The following is an 18,940-nucleotide window of genomic DNA, read 5'->3' as shown; positions in this document are numbered from 1 at the left end:
TCTACTAAAATACAAAAATTAGCTGGACATGGTGGTGCACACCTGAAGTCCCAGCTACTCGGGAGGTTGAGGCAGGAGAATCACTTGAACCCGGGAGGTGGAGGTTCCAGTAAGCCGAGATCACGCCACTGCACTCCACCCTGGGCAAAAAGAGCAAAACTTTGTATCAAAGAAAGAAAAAGAAAAGAAAAATTAGCTGGGCATGGTGACGTGGGCCTGTAGTCTCAGCTACTTAAGAGGCTGATTGCTTGAGCATGGGAGGTCAAGGCTGCAGTGAGCCGTGATCATACCACTGCGAGCCACCTGGGTGACAGAGTGAGACTCTGTTTAAAAAAAAAAAAAAAAACGCAGAAAGATTACAGAAGTTTTTTTTTTTTTTTTTTTTTTAAATGAACTGTGGCCCAACTGAAACTCTGGACTCATTAAATTAATGTGGTAGTTTCTAGCTAGCAATACATGGCCTCAGAACTAGAACTGTATATAGGTGGACAGTGAACTGTGTCATGGTAGGTATGAAAGAGATGGGGTTAAAGGACTTTAAAGTGCTACACAAAGCATTTACTCTGTTTGCAGGTGGATGAAGCTGAGGCACTGATAAGGAGGGGATGGAGCAGAGCAGAGAAATAAACTTATCTGCTTGCATTTAAGTGAATGATTTACATTCAGGAAATACGTAACTCTTCCAGTTTGGATAGCCACTTGGCATTGATCTACTGGAATCCAAAGAAATTAATAGTAAAAATGATAATGGTTATAATTAAACACCATGTTTGTGCTTAGAAGTAAATTACCTGGAATTAGTATAAAGGCAAAATTTGGTAAGAGACATAACAGATTTGGAGAAAATATTTGTGATACGAAGAACTCCTTCAAAGACAGCTATAATTCAATTAAAAAAACAGTAGAAAAAAAATATATGGCCAGGCACGGTGGCTCACGCTTGCAATCCCAGCACTTTGGGAGGTGGAAGGCCAAGATGGTAGGATTGCTTGAGCCTAGGAGTTTGAGACCATCCTGGACAACATAGGGAGACTTTGTTTTCATATACCATTGAGTTGTATTCAAAAAAATGAAAAATTGGGCTGGGCACGGTGGCTCACACCTGTAATCCCAGCACTTTGGGAGGCCAAGGCAGGTAGGTCACCAGGTCAAGAGATTGAGACCATCCTGGTCAACAAGGTGAAACCCTGTCTCTACTAAAATACAAAAATTAGCTGGGCATGGTGGTGCATACCTGTAATCCTAGCTACTCAGGAGGCTGAGGCAGGAGAATCACTTGAACCCAGGAGGCAGAGGTTCCAGTAAGCCGAGATCACGCCACTGCACTCCAGCCTGGGCAAAAAGAGAGAAACTTTGTCCCCCACCCCCAAAAAAAGTAAAGAAAAATTAGCTGGGCGTGGTGATATGGGCCTGTAGTCTCAGCTACTTAAGAGGCTGAAGTGGGAGGATGGATTACTTGAGCATGGGAGGTCGAGGCTGCAGTGAGCTGTGATCATACCACCGCGATCCACCTGGGTGACAGAGTGAGACTCTGTTTCAAAAAAATAATAATAGTAAGCAGAAAGATTACAGAAGTTTTTTTTCTCTTAATGGCTAATAAACATTTATAAACATAGAAATTGTTGATTAGGAAAATACAAAATTTATACAATGAGATGATGCTGTTTAGTATGAACTATCTTATGCGTACTAAGTTGTGTGAGTATGTTTATGTCTCTAAAGATTGTTTAAAGAACAAAAGCAAGCCAGACGCAGTGGCTCATGCTTGTAATCGCAGCACTTTGGGAGGGCAGGCGGGTGGATCATGAGGTCAGGAGTTTGAGATCAGTCCTGCCAACACAGTGAAACCCCGTCTCTACTAAAAATACAAAAAGTAGTCGGGTGTGGTGGTGGGCACCTGTAATCCCAGCTATTCGGGAGGCTGAGGCAGGAGAATCACTTGAACCCAAGAGGCGGAGGTTGCAGTGAACCGAGATCGCGCCATTGCACTCCCTGTGGCGACAGAGGGAGACTTAGTCTCAAAAAAAAAAAAAAAAAAAAGAAAGAAAGAAAAGAAAAGAAAAAGAGCAAAACGGTCTCTAAGAATTAGGATGTTACCAATACATTTCAAGCCCCTGTGTTTTTTTTTTCTTTTTCTGCTTCCTATGCCTCCTCACCAGAGGTATCTGCCATCCTGAAGTTGTTGTCCTAGTGTACCTTTGCTTTTCTCCGTCTCCAGAATGAGGGGTTTGTGACCCAATTATCAGATTAGAGTTCTGTCTTGGGCAGGTGCAAGGAGGGGAGTGAGAGATTATTTTCTGAGGTGTAAAGTACCCCAGCCTCATAACAAGGCTGTGAGAGTTATGAACCAGAACTGTGGACAAAAAACATAAATATCACACCATATATGGCTATGTGTCCATAACATTTTGGAATGTTTTAAAACTATATACTATATATAACTGGAATTGTACTCTATTTTGTGACTTTTTCATTTCACATTGTTTGTGAGAATGACCTATGTTGATGTGTAGTTCATTGTTTTAACTCAGATATAGTATTATGTCATGTGAATATACTATAAATTTACTTTCCATATTCCATCAACTAAGAGTAAAGATCTAAAAAATTAATAATCTAGTATAGATTAATGGTAAAGGACAGAGAGAAAATATATTGATATCATCCCTTGGAAGGTAAAGTTTTCAGTAAGTTACCAAAATCTAAAATTCATATACCACTGAGTTGTCAAGTTCACATCTAGTAATCTATCCAGAAAAGTGCTTGTGCAAATATAGAGAAATTTACTAGGATGATCTTTAAAGAAAAACAATAAAATTATGTTTATTAGTTAATTAAATGGATTGCAATAGAGTTAAACTGTGGAGTATTACGCAGTGTTTAATGTCAGGCTGATCTGTACATAGACATGGAAGGGTGTCTAGCAGGAAGCCCAGCCCGTGGAACCCTGACAGCAGCAGTGAGCAGTCCTGCCTCCGCTTGGCCAGGGGCCCCACACACATCCAGAATCGATTATTTCTTCCCAGAGCCTGGCCAGACATCTCAAGTACAACAGAATAACATCCTTAACATGGTATCTTCTTGGAGCGTATCATCTGTGTCATGGTTATCTTAGTATTTTAATGTAGTAAGTTGACCACGATGAGGGGAAATGCTGAGAGAGGAAATATCACCCCCTGAAATCCACATAGATGAGATCAGGCAGATTGTAAATTGAGGTTTAGGGATCAATTTCCTAATTTAGGTTTGTATAATGTTTTTGTTCTCTAGTATTATATTTTTTTAGTGGAAGAGAATCAAAGGAGGATGACATTGCAGATAAAATTTCTTCTTTCTTTTTTTTGGGGTGTGAAAGTCTTGCTCTGTCACCCTGGCTGGAGTGCAGTAGTGTGATCTCAGGTCACCACAACCTCTGCCTCAGCCTCCCAAGTAGCTGGGATTTCAAGCATGTGCCACCACACCTGGCTAATTTTTATATTTTTAGTAGAGACAGCGTTTCACCATGTTGTCCAGCCTGGTCTCAAACTCCTGGACTTAAGCGATCCTCCCACTTCGGCCTCCCAGAGTGCCTGGATTACAGGCGTGATTACGAACTTGACCACACTGGGCTGGTAAAGTTTCTTCTTAACTATACTGAGTTGTCACTCAGTATGCGTGGGGTGGGTACGCACATCCTCCTTTATACTTTTTTTTTTTTGAGACGGAGGGCCTGTTGCCCAGGCTGGAGTGCAATAGCACAATCTCAGCTCAACTGCAACCTCTGCCTCCCAGTTTAAAGCGATTCTGCTGCCTCAGCCTCCTAATACCGGGGAATACAGGTGCACACCACCATGCCTGGCTGACTTTTTGTATTTTTAGTAGAGACAAGGATTCATCATGTTGGCCAGGCTGGTCTCAAACTCCTGACCTCAGGCGATCCGCCTGCCTCAGCCTCCCCAAGTGCTGAGATTACAGGTGTGTGCCACTGCACTGGCCCCTCCCTTATACTTTAAATCTTCTCTGGATTACTCATAATATTTAACTCTGTGCAACATAAACACTATGTAAATAGTTATATTTAAAATTTTTTATTTTGTATTGTATTGCTTTACTTGAATTGTATTTGAATATTTTTGATCCACAGTTGCTTGCACCTGCAAATGTGGAAACTTTGTATAGAGGCCAACTGTACTCGTGTGTGTGTGTGACTATAAGTGAACATATAACTAAAGAGGTGATAGAAAACATTTTTATGGCCGATTGTGATGGCTTGTCCCGGTAATCCCAGTACTTTGGGAGGCTGAGGCAGGCGGATCATGAGGTCAGGAGATCGAGACCATCCTGGCCAACATGGTGAAATCCCATCTCTACTAAAAACACAAAAAAATTAGCTGGATATTGTGGCGCCCGCCTGTAGTTCCAGCTATTCAGGAGGCTGAGGCAGGAGAATTGCTTGAACCCAGGAGGCCAAGATTGCAGTGAGCCGAGATTGTGCCACTGAACTACAGCCTGGGCAACAGTGTGAGACTGTCTCAAAAAAAAAATTGTTATTAATTATTTTTAATACAGAAATAGACGTTCAAGGATAATAGGTTTGCTTTGAAGATTTGTACAAAAACAGCTTAGTATGAAAATATTCAAGCAACAGGATTTACTGGGCATTCATTCAATAATTTGTATGCCTCATTTTATTAAGCCTCAGAGACATGCAAAATGGAAATTATGCATCAATTGGTTATTTTTTTTTATAATATGTTTTTAAGCCATTGGAGGAATTGTTATTTGTTTTTATTACGTTGTTATTAAAATACTAACAAGTACAAAATACATTAAGATTCAGAATAGGCCGGGCCCTGGGGCTCACACCTGTAATCCCAGCACTTTGGGAGTAGGCAGGTGGACCACGAGGTCAAGAGATCAAGACCATCTTGGCCAACATGGTGAAACCCCATCTCTACTAAAAATACAAAGATTAGCTGGGCATGGTGGTGCAGGCCTGTAGTCCCAGCTACTTGGGAGGCAGAAGAATTGCTTGAACCCGGGAGGCGGAGGTTGCAGTGAGCCGAGATTGCGCCACTGCACTCCAGCCTGGCAACAGAGCGAGACTCCATCTCAAAAAAAAAAATAAGATTCAGATTAGATTTATTCTGTGAAAATGGGAATTGCCTCAGTTAAATAACACTGGAGGTACAAACTGAGAATTTTACTCCTTATTTGATAATTGAGAATCACAACTACTTCCATTATGTTTTGTTTTCTTCATTGTTGTTTTTTGGTTTTTGGTTTTTGTGGTTTTTTTTGGTTTGATTTTGGGATGGAGTCTCGCTCTGTTGGCCCATCTGGAGTGCAGCGGCACAATCTTGGCTCGCTGCAGCCTCTGCCTCCCAGGTTCAAGCAATTCTCCTGCCTCAGCCTCCCGAGTAGCTGAAATTACAGGTGCGCACCACTGCACCCAGCTAGTTTTTGTATTTTTAGTAGAGACAGGGTTTCGCCATGTTGGCCAGCTGGTCTTGAACTCCTGACCTCAGGTGATCCACTCATCCCAGCCTCCCAAAGTGCTGGGATTACAGGCGTGAGCCACTGCACCTGGCCTACTTCCATTATGTTTTTCTACTCCATTTTCTATCTGAACTGTTAGTTAAATTCTAGCATTTACTAGGAATGATTTTCCTGTTACTTGTTTGCCAATATATGCTTATTTGTACATAATTTATTAAAGCTAACATTGCCATGGAAAATGGTAAGCTATTGAAAGTAATATAGGTAGGCTTTCACTAAAAAGTTTAATATAATGAAAAAACATTGTTATGAAATATCATATGAGCCAGGCACTGTGGCTCATGCCTGTAATCCCAGCTCTTTGGGAGGCTGAGGTGGGTGGATCACCTGAGGTCAGAAGTTCAAGACCAGTCTGGCCAACATGGTGAAACCCTGTCTCTACTAAAAATACGAAAATTACCCAGTGACACTTGTCTGTAATCCCAGCTACTGGGGAAGCTGAGGCATGAGAATTGCTTGAACCCAGGAGGCAGAGGTTGCAGTGAGCTGAGACCGTGCACCACTGCACTCCAGCCTAGGTGATTCCATATTAAAAAGAGAAATATCATGTGAATGTTTATCAGAACTTGGAAAATTTCTTATTCAGTGGAATGTGTACACAAATAACATCTCTCCAGAGAGGGAGAGGTGAAAAGGTTGGATGATAGCCACTAAGTCTTCAGAATATGAGATATTTTGTGAATAACTGTGAGTTCACTGGCATGGATTTTAGGTGTCTTTCAAGACTGATATGTATGATAACGTTAATAAATTAAGGTGACTAAACATATTTAATAGATCCCTTTTGATATGCTGTCATAAATTTCAGCTTTTACAAATGGACGATATATGGGGAATTAATTATGTCATTTTTAATGAATTTGCTGTTTTTTTTTAAATCATGGAAAATAGATATAAGTAGGAATTATCTCTGCTGTTGACCACGAGTATAATGAATATACCAAAAATCATTTAGTTTTGAGTTTACATTATATATGACAACCAGTTTCCTAGCCTCTTGCTTTTCTCTTTTTTTTTTTGAGACGGAGTCTCACTCTGTCGCCAGGCTGGAGTGCAGTGGCATGATCTCAGGTCACTGCAACCTCTGCCTCTGGGTTCAAGCGATTCTCCTGCCTCAGCCTCCCAAGCAGCTGGGACTACAGCCGCGCGCCACCACGCCCAGCTAATCTTTGTATTTTTAGGAGAGACGGGGTTTCACCATGTTGGTCAGGATGGTCTCAATCTCCTGACCTCAAGATCCACCCACCTCAGCCTCCCAAAGTGTTGGGATTACAGGCGTGAGCCACTGCACCCAGCCCACCTCTTGCTTTTTTAATGAATAAATTGCTTTTATTTGCTTCTAAATTTTTTTAAATTAAAAGATAATTTACATGCATTAAAATTCAACCTCTTTTTTTTTTTTTTTTTTTTTGAGACGGAGTCTTGCTCTGGTCGCCCAGGCTAGAGTGCAATGGCGTGATCTTGGCTCATTGCAACCTCTGTCTCCCGGGTTCAAGGGATTCTCCTGACTCTGCCTCCCAAGTAGCTGGGATTACAGGCATGCAGTACCACGCCGAGCTAATTTTGTGTTTTTAGTAGCGATAGGGCTAATCCTTGGTCTGGCTGGTCTCAGACTTCCGGCCTCAGGTGATCTTCCCACCTCCCAAAGTGCTGGGATTACAGGCATAAGCCACGGCGCCCGGCCAAAATTCAACCTCTTTAGGGTATAATTCTGAGTGTTGATAAATACATATAGTCATATAACCACCACCACAACGAAGATACAGAACAGTCCCTTTAGCTTCCAAAATTCTGTCATGCCCTTTTATGAAAAGTCAGTTCCCATACCACCAGCCCGGGCAACCTTGGATCTGTTTACTATTCCTATAGGTTTGCCTTTTCCAGAGTGTGTTATCTAATCGTATATGTGTGTAGCCCTTTCTAATACATATGCAGGTATCTTTCATTCATTCCTTGTTATTGCTTTGTGGTATACCATTGTATGGATGTACCACAGTTTGTTTACCCATTCACTAGTGGAAGAACAAGTAGGTATTTCTAGTTTTGGGTGATTATGAATAAAGCATCTGTAAACGTTTCTGTCAGTGTAAATATTCATTTTACTTGGGTAAGTGCTTAAGAGCTAGGATTGCTGGCTCATATGGTAAGTGCATTCCAAACTGGTGAGAAACTGCTGTTGCTACTATTGGGTAGCCTAGAATTTAGTGTTAAGTTTGTGGTAGACGCTGCATATTATTGCAGATTGTCCACTTGTGGCCAATTGAGAGTCAATCATAATTGTTATATTTTATTTTAGTTATCACGTTCTCCTGTAAACCATATTTTGATTTCTGGCTTTCATCTATAAAGATTCAAAAGTGAATACAGTAGTGTCCCATTATCCACAGGGGATGTATTCTGAGACCACAGTGGATGCATGAAACTGCATATAGTACTGAACACTATGTGTACTGTGTTTTCTCCTTTACATCCATGCCTATGATAAAGTTTAATTTATAAATTAGTCACAGTAAGAGATTAACAGCAAGAGCAATAAAATAGAACAATTATAACAATATACTGTAATAAAAATAATGTGAACGTGGTTATCTCTTTCAAAATATAGTATGTAATATTTTCAGACTAAAGTTGATCACAGGTAAAGGGTGACTTCTGTACCATTATATCTTAATTTATTGTACAACAATGAATTTAATGTCTTTTTTTAAAAAATTATTGTCTTAATGGTTATCATTTTACTAGCATGAGTGGTCAAGATATTTAACCTCCTAAACCTAGTTTTCTCTTCCGCAAAATGGTGATAAATTATCACTGTCTTACAGAGTGATATTCTTCTGTAAGACCATGATAAATTATTACCTTACAGTGAGGACTTAATGAAATTTTGCATGGAAAATGCTTAAACACAGCAGTGGGCACAAAGCAAATGTTAGCTTTTTTTTTTTTTTTTAAGTGTTTGTTTTAATACCAAACCTAAGATTATAATTTAAACATTGCTATCAAAGCTCAGGAAGTACAGACAGATGTTGCAGAATTTTTGTGACAGGGAAATACTCTGGTTTTTACATTAGTGAAATTTGCCAAGGCTAAGTGGTCTTGGAATCAAACCTAAACAGTTTCCCTGCCACCGTGAAATTTAAACACATATGGGTGGAGTTTGCAAAGGAATTAAAAACAATTCAGGTTTCTTCTTCTCTTTGACTTATTTTCTCCATGTGCTATTACCCTATTCTGTATTAGATTAATTGTAAAACTTAATTTATTCATGCCTTATATACACATTTCTGTTATTAAAAAGTACCACTTTTATTAATATGATTGAGAACCCCTTTGTCCTGATGAGCAACTTGTGTTGCAGTGGTAGAACAAACCCCCCCCTCACACCTCATCCTTGGCATCGTATTGTGCTCCTGCCTGACATCCATCAGCTCCTAGCAGGTGTGCAATTTAGCAAGTCTTTCAATCCTCCCTAACCCAGCAATTCACTGCCCCAGTGGTTCTCAAAGTGTGATTACTGAAGTGAAGGCCCAAGTCAGCAGTATCAGTGTCACGTGGGGACTTACTAGAAATACAGATTCTGTGGCCTCACCGTGCACCAGTTGATTCCGACTTTCACAGGGCACCCAGTGATGTATGTCTTGACAAGCCAGTGGGTGATTCACATGCACACCAGAGAGAGGGAACCACTATGTCTGGACACACAAAATAACCCTGGAGAGGTTATTGTCCCCAGTGAGGGAGAATGTCTGCAGCCTGTTAACTCACTGTAATTTTATAAATATTTTAATCAGACATTTTTCTTTTGTTCATTTGTTTTTGAGATACAGTCTCACTCTGTCACCCAAGCTGGAGTGCGATGGCGCAATCTCAGCTCACTGCAACCTCTGCCTCCTGGGTTCAAGCGATTCTCCTGCGTTAGCCTCCTGAGTATCTGGGATTACTGGTGCATGTCACCATACCCAGCTAATTGTATTTTTAGTAGGGTCGGGATTTCACCATGTTGGCCAGGATGGTTTTGAACTCCTGACCTCAGGTGATCCATCCGCCTCGGCCTCCCAAAGTGCTGGGATTACAGTTGTGAGCCACCGCAGCTGGTTCTTAATCTGACATTTTCTGATTTTTCGAGGCTATGAGAAATTTTTAATGTACTGATTAAAGTATGTAAAATTATAAAGACAGACAAAAATGAGTAATAAATATTTTACCAATTAAACTATGTTCTGAAATAACATATACAACTTGTTTTCCTTAGGAAATTTGTATGTAGTATTTATTAATTCTATATCATTTTGTCACTGAAATCAATGAGCTGTGCTAAAAAGGAAAACATAAATGGGAAAATGGTATTTGAGGTCATTCAAAATGAGATTTTAACATCTTAAGCTTGTGAATCCTGAATCTGTAACCAACATCTTTGTCCAGGGCAGTAGCCCTGTTAAAATAGAAACAAACTGTTTTCCCGTTAGCTTTTTAGAGCATTACTAATAGTTAAGGCATTAGTCCATTTAGAAATCGCCCTATTCCCAGCTGTACTTTGAATGCTTTTAAGGGTTCCATGTGCCTCAGTTGTTTACTTTTCTTTGATAAATAGAAGTCTCTCTGTGCTCGTGTGCTCCATCTCACGCACTGCGCTGCGGCAGTCCGCCCTCTGTGGAGGTGTGGCATGTTTTGAAGAGGTTGTCCTCGGGCAGTAAGTTTTAAGAATGCACTGAAGTCATAGTGCATTAATTCTGAGCTCCTGGCAGATTCTGTGTTATCTTCAGCCTCCTTGAGGCTTTACAGCCAGGAGTGAGATTTTATCACATGGACTTTAAAAGAGTAAAGCCAAATATCTTTTTGTTAAACCAGAGTAGATTAATTATCTATCAGTTTATGTGAAATCATGTCCACTGATCAAGGTAAGTGGTTTCATTTTCTAGTAGATATATTTTTTTCTTGCCAGTGTGGGTCACTTTATAACACAGCATGCTGAGGGATGTAAAAGTGGCAGTTTGGTTTTCTTTTAAAGTTAGTAAAGTTCACATTGGTTTTCAACTTCAAGATTAAAATATGTGCTATTGATGGGTTTTGGCTCTTCCAAGAGGCTTCTTCTGGGCTAACCAGATGCAAATGTGTTTGGTAGTTATGTTTCTCTGGCTTATTTTTATTAACATCAGTAAAGTTTGGAAATTCAGTCATTGAGTTTTAGGTTCTCTTTTTCCTGAAATAGCTTCTGTCCCTTCTAATTTCGTCTTCAAACAGAGATGATTGGAGAGAATCAGTATTCCCTCCTGGAAGGCAGCTCTTAATTAGGGAGAAAAATACTTCTAGAACTGGAAGACATACAGAGACAGAAAGCGACAGTTTTCTCTTTTTCCTTCCATTTTTGGTGTGAACAAGTGTTAAGAAGTATTTACCACGAATCCTTCTTATAGTGCTACTGCATGGAGCATTGTTCTGTTAAAACAAACAAACAACAGTTCCCACCATCCCAGTCTTGTTTTGGTGAAGTTCAGGGGAGTAAGTAGTATTTGTTTTTCCATAAAAGACAACATTGTAGAGAAAGGCATGGGTTTGTTTTTTAAAAATTGTTAGTGGTAGTAGTATTAACCCACTGTGGTCTCCTTGAATGTTGTAGAGAGCATATTAATGAGAAATTGAGTCTTTGAAATAGAAAGGTAATTCTGTGGTGTGACAGAAATGTAATCATGTGATGGAAAATATCTGCTAAAAATATTTTTAATAGCTGAAATGGGTTCATTTTGTTTATCTATTTTCTCATTCTTTTTTGACTGGATATAAAAATGTCTACATTGCTGAACAAGATAAACTAAAACTTAGAACCGGCAGCCCTCACAGTTATCAGTATTGTTTCTGATGGTGGTGTCACTCTTTCCTTCCGTAAGCCTCCGGGGCATACGTTGAGTGTGGAAGCCCGAGGCTGGGGTTGGTGAGCTGAGGCTCCCCTCCTGCAGCTGCACAGCTGGCTCCGTTCCCAGGTTCTAATGGCTGCTCAGGGGTTGAGCTGCCCAGTCCATGCCTGCCCCTGCTCCCTCCACCATTCAGGCAGAAGCCTGAATTCTTTTGCAGGCATTCCACCACTCTTGCATAAAGTTTGGAGGTCTTGTGATCACTCCAGAATTTACCATCATACTCTTAATATGAACTTAAGAAAAAAAAAAAATACAGCAAAAGGGAAGTGTTTTCTTACCCTAGCAGAGAAGTTTTAGGTTTTCTGTTTCCTGAAATAGCTTCTCTCCCTTCTAATTTCATCTTCAAACATCTTGTACTAGGAGAGAATCAGTATTCCCTCCCGGAAGGCAGCTCTTAATTAGGGAGAAAAATACTTTTAGAACTGAAAGATGAAGCTTGAGAGGTCAATGTTGATAAACATAGAAATTGTTGTCTCTTGTTTTATGGACAACATCCTTTAGAGAATGGCCACTGTAACAATGTGGGCTTTATAAGTTCCCTTTTAGGTTTTTAAGCTGAAAAGACAGTAATGTAGCACTTCCTGCCCACACTACTGGATAAGTTTATTAAATCATCTCAGAAAAATTATAAATATGCATATTCAGTGCATATGTTATTTGTAACAGTTTTATCTTTTTTTTTCTTTCTTATGTTCCAGGCAGTGCACAGGAAAGATAAGTTTTATCTTTTTTTATTGACCTGAAAAAACTTTTTAAAGCTTATGTTTGCAGGCAAACTCCTTTCACATGAAAGAAATGAAATATGATAGAGTATAATAAATGACTCAATAGGAAATATGCAGTTCTTTGGAAGGATGGTAGCTTGGTGCTCATTTAATAAACATCCAAATACATGTGAAACCTAAACTGCAAACTAGGATTAATATTTAAATTCAGTCAATTCCTCTTAGATACTAGAATAGACTTGAGTAGGTCAAGAGTAGATAGGAGGCTCCTGGAATAATCTAGGGAAAAGTTTTTATTCATTCCAAAAATAAAAAGGCATTTTCTTAGATGTTTTTGGACCATCCCTGCCCACTTCCTGATCCACCTTCTGATAACCTTTACTCTAGGCGCCTTTTTTTCTTTATAAAATAACAAGCTAATTTTTATTGGCTGAAGTACATTTTTGAATGTCTTCACCCTGGTTTGGGTGTGTTCTCTGATTTATCTCCCACCACAGCACTTGTTAAGCTCTGGCTAGATCTGGTCCTTCCATTTTTATTCCCTGGCAAATTGACCCAAGTTAATTGGTTATATGTTGAAGTAGACAGAAGGAAAACACTTTTGAGAAGAAAAATAGTGTTAATCATAGAATTTGGTCATTTTACATGGTGGTTGTTATAATAAAACTGGGCTTGGGAAAAATGGGTCTTTCACCCTCTTAGAGAATAAGTACACACAAATATATATATATATAACATATATATGTATATATATGTATATATACGTATATATACGTGTGTATACACGTATACACGTGTATATACGTGTATATACGTGTATATATACATATGTATATATACGTATATATATATGTTTTTTTTTTTTTGAGACGGAGTTTAACTCTTATTGCCCAGGCTGGAGTGCAATGGCGTGATCTCGGCTCACTGCAACCTCCGCCTCCTGGGTTCAGGCAATTCTCCTGCCTCAGCCTCCTGTGTAGCTGGGATTACAGGCACGCGCCACCATGCCCAGCTAATTTTTTGTATTTTTAGTAGAGACGGGGTTTCACCATGTTGACCAGGATGGTCTTGATCTCTTGACCTCGTGATCCACCCACCTCGGCCTCCCAAAGTGCTGGGATTACAGGCGTGAGCCACCGCGCCTGGCCCACAAATATATTTTTTAATTAAAAAATATAAATACTGTGTCACTGTGGTCTTATCTTCTCCATGTCATTATAAAGCAGTTATTATTTCTTTTTTTGAGAGGCAGTCTCGTTCTGTCACCCAGGCTGGAGTGCAGTAGCTTGATCTTGGCTCCCTGCAACCTCCGCCTCCCGGTTCAAGCGATTCTCCTGCCTCACCCTCCTGAGTAGCTGAGACTACAGGTGCGCACCACCATGCCCAGCTAATTTTTGTGTTTTTAATAGAGATGGGGTTTTACCATGTTGGTCAGGCTGGTCTTGAACTCCTGACCTTGTAAGCCGCCTACCTTAGCCTCCAATTACAGGTGTGAGCCACCACACCTGGCCAGCAGTTATTATTTCTTATGCTCAGTCCTAAAACCTAGCCTTCCTTGAATCATTTTTCTCTTATGTACAATCTGGCAACAAATCTTGCTTCAGGATCTACCAGATTGACCATGTCTTACTGCCTCTACTGCTACTTGCCCTGCTTTAGGTTAAACACAGCTTTCCCCTGGACTGGTTCTTCTGGCCTCCTATCTACCCTTGACCTCCTGGAGTCCGTTCTTTACCTCGCAGCCTGTTTGCACCTCTGAAAATGGAAGGCAGATAATTGCCACTTCTTCTTTTTTTTTTTTTTTTTTTGAGACAGAGTTTCACTCTTGTTGCCCAGGCTGGAGTGCAATGGCGTGATCTCGGCTCACCACAACCTCTGCCTCCCAGGTTCAAGCCATGCTCCTGACTCAGCCTCCCAAGTAGCTGGGATTATAGGCACGCACCACCATGCCCAGCTGATTTTTTATATTTTTTTGGTAGAGACGGGGCTTCTCCGTGTTGGTCAGGCTGGTCTCGAACTCCTGACCTCAGGTGATCCACCTGCCTCGGCCTCCCAAAGTGCTGGGATTACAGGCGTGCGCCACTGTGTCTGACCCTTCATAGCACTTTTAGCATTTAGCATGTTGTACAGATTATGTTTTTGTTGTGGTGTTCACTGCTATATCCCTAGGGTCTAGAAAGGTTAAAGTTACCTAGAAAGTTATCTAGGTCTAGAAAGGTAATAGATACTGGATGCTTTGTTAATATTTGTTGATTGAATATGTTTCTACTATTCAATGTCTTCTTCTGTTGGGAAATATGAAATAAGCAGGCATATAAGAAGTTCAATAAATTATAAATATTTGTAGTGTTCTCCATTTCTTCCCTTCAATTCTCTTTTAAGAGTATCCTTGCTTGCTAACCTCTAACGTCCCTTGTTGAGCAGAATGTCAATAATGAGTTCCAGCCATTGGAAGTCTCAGAGGCCAGGGTGATATAAAGAAAGTAAGGAGGGGTTAGTGAGACTGGACTCTGTGGTGAGCCCATAAATGATTTTGGATGATGAATTAATGGGCTGTGTTGTAAGACAGAAAAGAGATGAGGGAGAAGCTCTGGGGTGTGAAACCAAGAAATCTGGAGCGATACTATCTGTAGGAGAAAATTGTGGCAAAATTTTTTGCTATTAAAGATGTACTCAATGTTTTATATTAAGGATGTCCTTGCCCTCTTTTTATTTTTCCTCTTCCTACATTTAAGTCATTTCGCTCTTTGAAACATTCTTGTAGGAGAGTGATAAGCAAAGTAAAAAGATTGAGTAAAAAATTATCTAGAAATGTTTCCTTAGTAGTTCCCGTAAGGCTTGATGTGGAGTAGAAATCCAGTACCTGAATTAAAGCATAAGAATTATTTGTGTGTTAGGCGCAGTGGCTCACATCTGTAATCCCAGCACTTTGGGAAGCCGAGGTGGGCAGATAACGAGGTCAAGAGTTCAAGACCAGCCTGGCCAACATGGTGAAACCCCGTCTCTACTAAAATTACAAAAATTAGCCATGCATAGTGTTGTGTGCTTGTAGCCCCCACTATTTGGGACGTTGAGGCAGGAGGATGGCTTGAACCTGGGAGGGGGAGGTGGCAGTGAGCTAATATTGTACCACTGCACTTCTGCCTGGGTGATAGAGTGAGATTCTGTCTCAAAAAAAAAAAAAAAAAGAATTATTTGTGTGTTTACATTTCATGTAATTTATTTCCAAATTTATCTAGATAATTGGAAATTGACCTGCATTTAAAAATCTGTAGCCAACAGTTAACATTAAAAAAAATTACCTCCCCCTAAATGCACAGTTAAAATCTATGAACTACTGTTTTCTATTTGATAATACACTTGATCTGAATAGTAATTATGATACATTATTAGATTACATGAGATCTTAGAAATATTGAATCAGTTTTGACTATAGCAAAAAGAAATTACACAAAGCTTGAAAATGATTTTGTTATTTTATAAATGTAAGCCTCCTAATGACTATCAGTAGAGTTACTGATTTATTAGAAATATCATTTTTCTCTAATATTGTCCAGTAAATTTTTAAATTTATTTCCACCAGGGTTACTAATGTAGAGTATAAAATAGTGAAATAAGAAATATCAAGGAAAAAAGATACTTTGGTACCTCTTTATCTAAAATTGACCATTTTGATATAGAACGGTAACAAGACATGCTTAGCGTCAGGAAGTGCAACTGTATTCACTGTACTCAATCCTAAAAATTTTGTAATACCTCTATCTTCCAGGAGGTTTAAGTTTACCTCCCTCATAGACATCTAAAAGCAGTGACTGTGACAAATGTCACAGGAGAGGTACAAAATATGTGTTTGGAAAATAGAAAAGGAGAAACAACTAACATTTCATTGATTCAAGGAAATTTCCTCTAAGAAAGGTAACATATTGATGAATTTGTTTAAACAAAGACTTCCTGTTTTTTAAACTAAAAGAACTAACATATGCAAAAGCAGAGAGAAACATATCAAAAGAGAACTGTGGTTTCCAGGAATGGAGAAGATGGGAATGTGGCTAGAGCATTAGAGGTGCATAGTTCTGGGTAGATGGATATTGGGCCATTCAGGAGATTGATGTCTTCTTCTTTTTTTTGAGACAGAGTTTAACTCTTATTGTTCAGCCTGGAGTGCAGTGGCATGATCTTGGCTCACCACAACTTCTGCCTCCCTGGTTCACGCAATTCTCCTGCCTCAGCCTTCCGGGTAGCTGGGAGTACAGGCATGTGCCACCAAACCTGGCTAATTTTGTATTTTTTAGTAGAGACGGGGTTTTTCCATGTTGGTCAGGCTGGTCTCAAGCTCCCAACTTCAGTTGATCCACCCGCCTCAGCCTCCCAAAGTGCTGGGATTACAGGCATGCGCCACCAAACCCTGCTGAGATTGATGTCTTAATGTGAAGGGTCCTTTATGCAAACTAGAGGTTTTGGGGTTTCCCCTGCCCATTGGGCCTTGCAGTTCCATTAAAGGATTTTAAGCAAGGGAGTAATAAAATTGGTTTTATCATTGAATGAATAAAATAGTCATACTTTTTATTTGTAGGAGCAAAATTGTATTAGACATAGCTAAATGTGGCTTAAGTAATGCAGTTTTAAAATTCAGAATTGGAAAAGTGGTTATCTTTGATCAACTGGCTTATTTTTTTGGTCCTAACTTCCTCCTTCTGTCAGCCAGAAAAAATATGGAAAATAATGGATAAGCTAACAGCAGTATTTGCTTTTTAAGTTTTGCATGCCTGAAACAATCCCCTACACTGTTAGAAGCTTAACACATGATGCTATTGTGCTCTAGGTCTAGAAAAAATGTGAGGCCTGCTAGTCTGATTCTGCAGCAGGGAGTAAGGAAAGTCAATACCTAACTTTATAAGCTACTAAATATTAAATGTTTAGTAAAATGTGGTTTATAGTAATGTTTTTTGGTTTTGGGGTTTTTTTTGAGACAGAGTCTCACTCTGTTGCCAGGCTGGAGTGCAGTGGCACGATCTCAGTTCACTGCAACCTCCACCCCTCTGGTTCAAGCAATTCTCCTTCTTCAGCCTCCCAAGTGGCTGGGATTACAGACGCCTGCCACCATGCCCAGCTAATTTTTGTATTTTTAGTAGGTACAGGGTTTCACCATGTTGGCCAGGATGGTCTCGATCTCCTGTCCTCATGATCTACCCACCTTGGCCTCCCAAAGTGCTGGGATTATAGGCGTGAGCCACCTCCTGGCCAGTAATGTTCGTCTTAAAGAGGAGTTTCCAAATAAAGAGGAGAGTCAGGAGTAGAGGGAATCACCAAGGCTTTTTTAGAGAGCCATGTAATTTATTACATGTTTGTCTTGAAATTCCCAGCCATCACAAAGAATAATTTTGAGGTCTACATCGACACCTAAGAGATGTCAGTAGAGCAGTAAAACTATTTCTCTAATTTATAAGGAAGTAACTTTCCCACAGTCATAAAATAATCATGTCAAAAAATTTGACCTTTCAACCTCTAGTTTCAGTAATCACCCTGTTTTTTTGTCAAGAAAAGAAAAATGCACTTCCCAGATAAATAAACATCACCTTGCATTTCACAGCAGGTCTGGGTGATGCTGACCTTGAAACAAGTGATAGTGTTGGTACATTTAAAGTAGCAGCTTTTGGGTGACTGGCCGGTCCTGAGGAGCTTTTCCTACTTAGCAGTATTCATTTTATCTATTATTGCCATGAAGCAAAATACAGGTTTGAAAAGTTGAATGAACAGTTTGGTAACTGCAAAACAAAGTGTTGTGACACATTAGGCTGAAGTAGTTTTAAGCAGATAAAGTTCACAGAAAGTAGTTTACAGAAATAGTGTTAGGCTTGGATATTTTAGCTTCTGGATTTCCAATTTAGAGAAATCAAGTTTAGAAAAATAAACCAGCAAAGTAGTACAGAATTAACAGCAACAATGTCAGGAAGCATTTGCTTATGAAAAGGATCTTTCCCTTTTGTAAAGAGAAACATTTGTTCACCCTTGGTTACTTCTGATTGAGATAATTAAAAACAATTTTATTTGGTTTTAGCAGCATCCTTGTGAAAACTTATGAAATATTAGGCAGTTCGATTTTCTTCTCCTCTCTGGACTTGCAGATAAATTTGTTGTGAATAAATGGAAAATAGTTTGGCAGTGGGCAGAAGCAAGGGAAAAGCCAAGAATCTGGTCGATGTATAAACCAGACATTGTGAATAAATGAGCTGGCTACAGCTCTTAGAAAAAGGCTAACTTTTGCCCTTTAAGTTCTTTTCTCACATCTGTTTTTATTTCTTTCACAGTTTATGAAGTCAATAAAAATTTTAATTTCACTGTTACAGAGGTTCCTCCTTGTATAGGAGCTTTTCCTACTCTCTGTTGGCCATAAATAATCTGCTTTTGAATGCTCAAGGCTCCTATTTAGTGACTTTTCATGTAAGGGGATGTCTAGGTTGTTTTTGGTAGTGATATTATCTCTTTCTACCCAGAGAACACTTTTAACACCAAATTGGGGGTTTTCCTCATAGCAATAACCAGCTCTTTAACTCCACCTGGAGTTAGCATCGGATCCCACAGGTGAAACGCTCAGTCCCATAGACTATCTCCACTTCAGATGCCAGTCACAAGTCCTGGGCATCCCATAATTCTGACTCACTCACCATAAATCAGAGGTTCCCATGAACTCTTCATCAGGTTGAATAATTCGCTAGATTGGTTCACAGAACTCAGGAAAGCACTTTACTGACATTTACTGGTTTA

The 18,940-nt window shown here is 39.7% G+C and overlaps 1 protein-coding gene across 2 annotated transcripts in view; it reads left to right on the top strand.

Annotated features, from left to right (window-relative positions):
* The window catches only part of FGD4 (FYVE, RhoGEF and PH domain containing 4), a 165,347-nt gene that overhangs the window by 38,176 nt on the left and 108,231 nt on the right, over positions 1 to 18,940 (top strand). The window contains exon 1 of one of the 2 annotated variants that reach the window (XM_021673785.2): positions 10,318 to 10,436. The exons of the other annotated variant lie outside the window; for it this stretch is intronic. Coding sequence (XP_021529460.2) covers positions 10,421 to 10,436 — 16 coding nt within the window. The 5' untranslated portion in view covers positions 10,318 to 10,420. Of the gene's footprint in view, positions 1 to 10,317; positions 10,437 to 18,940 lie in introns of those variants that run through there. 2 annotated transcript variants of the gene reach the window in all.

The sequence above is a fragment of the Aotus nancymaae genome, unplaced genomic scaffold (assembly GCF_030222135.1).
Source record: "Aotus nancymaae isolate 86718 unplaced genomic scaffold, 86718_ANA_hifiasm-v0.15.2.pri h1tg000092l, whole genome shotgun sequence".
Classification (NCBI taxonomy): Eukaryota; Metazoa; Chordata; class Mammalia; order Primates; family Aotidae; genus Aotus; species Aotus nancymaae.
Note: the sequence above shows the minus strand (reverse complement) of the source record. Positions and strands in the feature narration are given on the sequence as shown.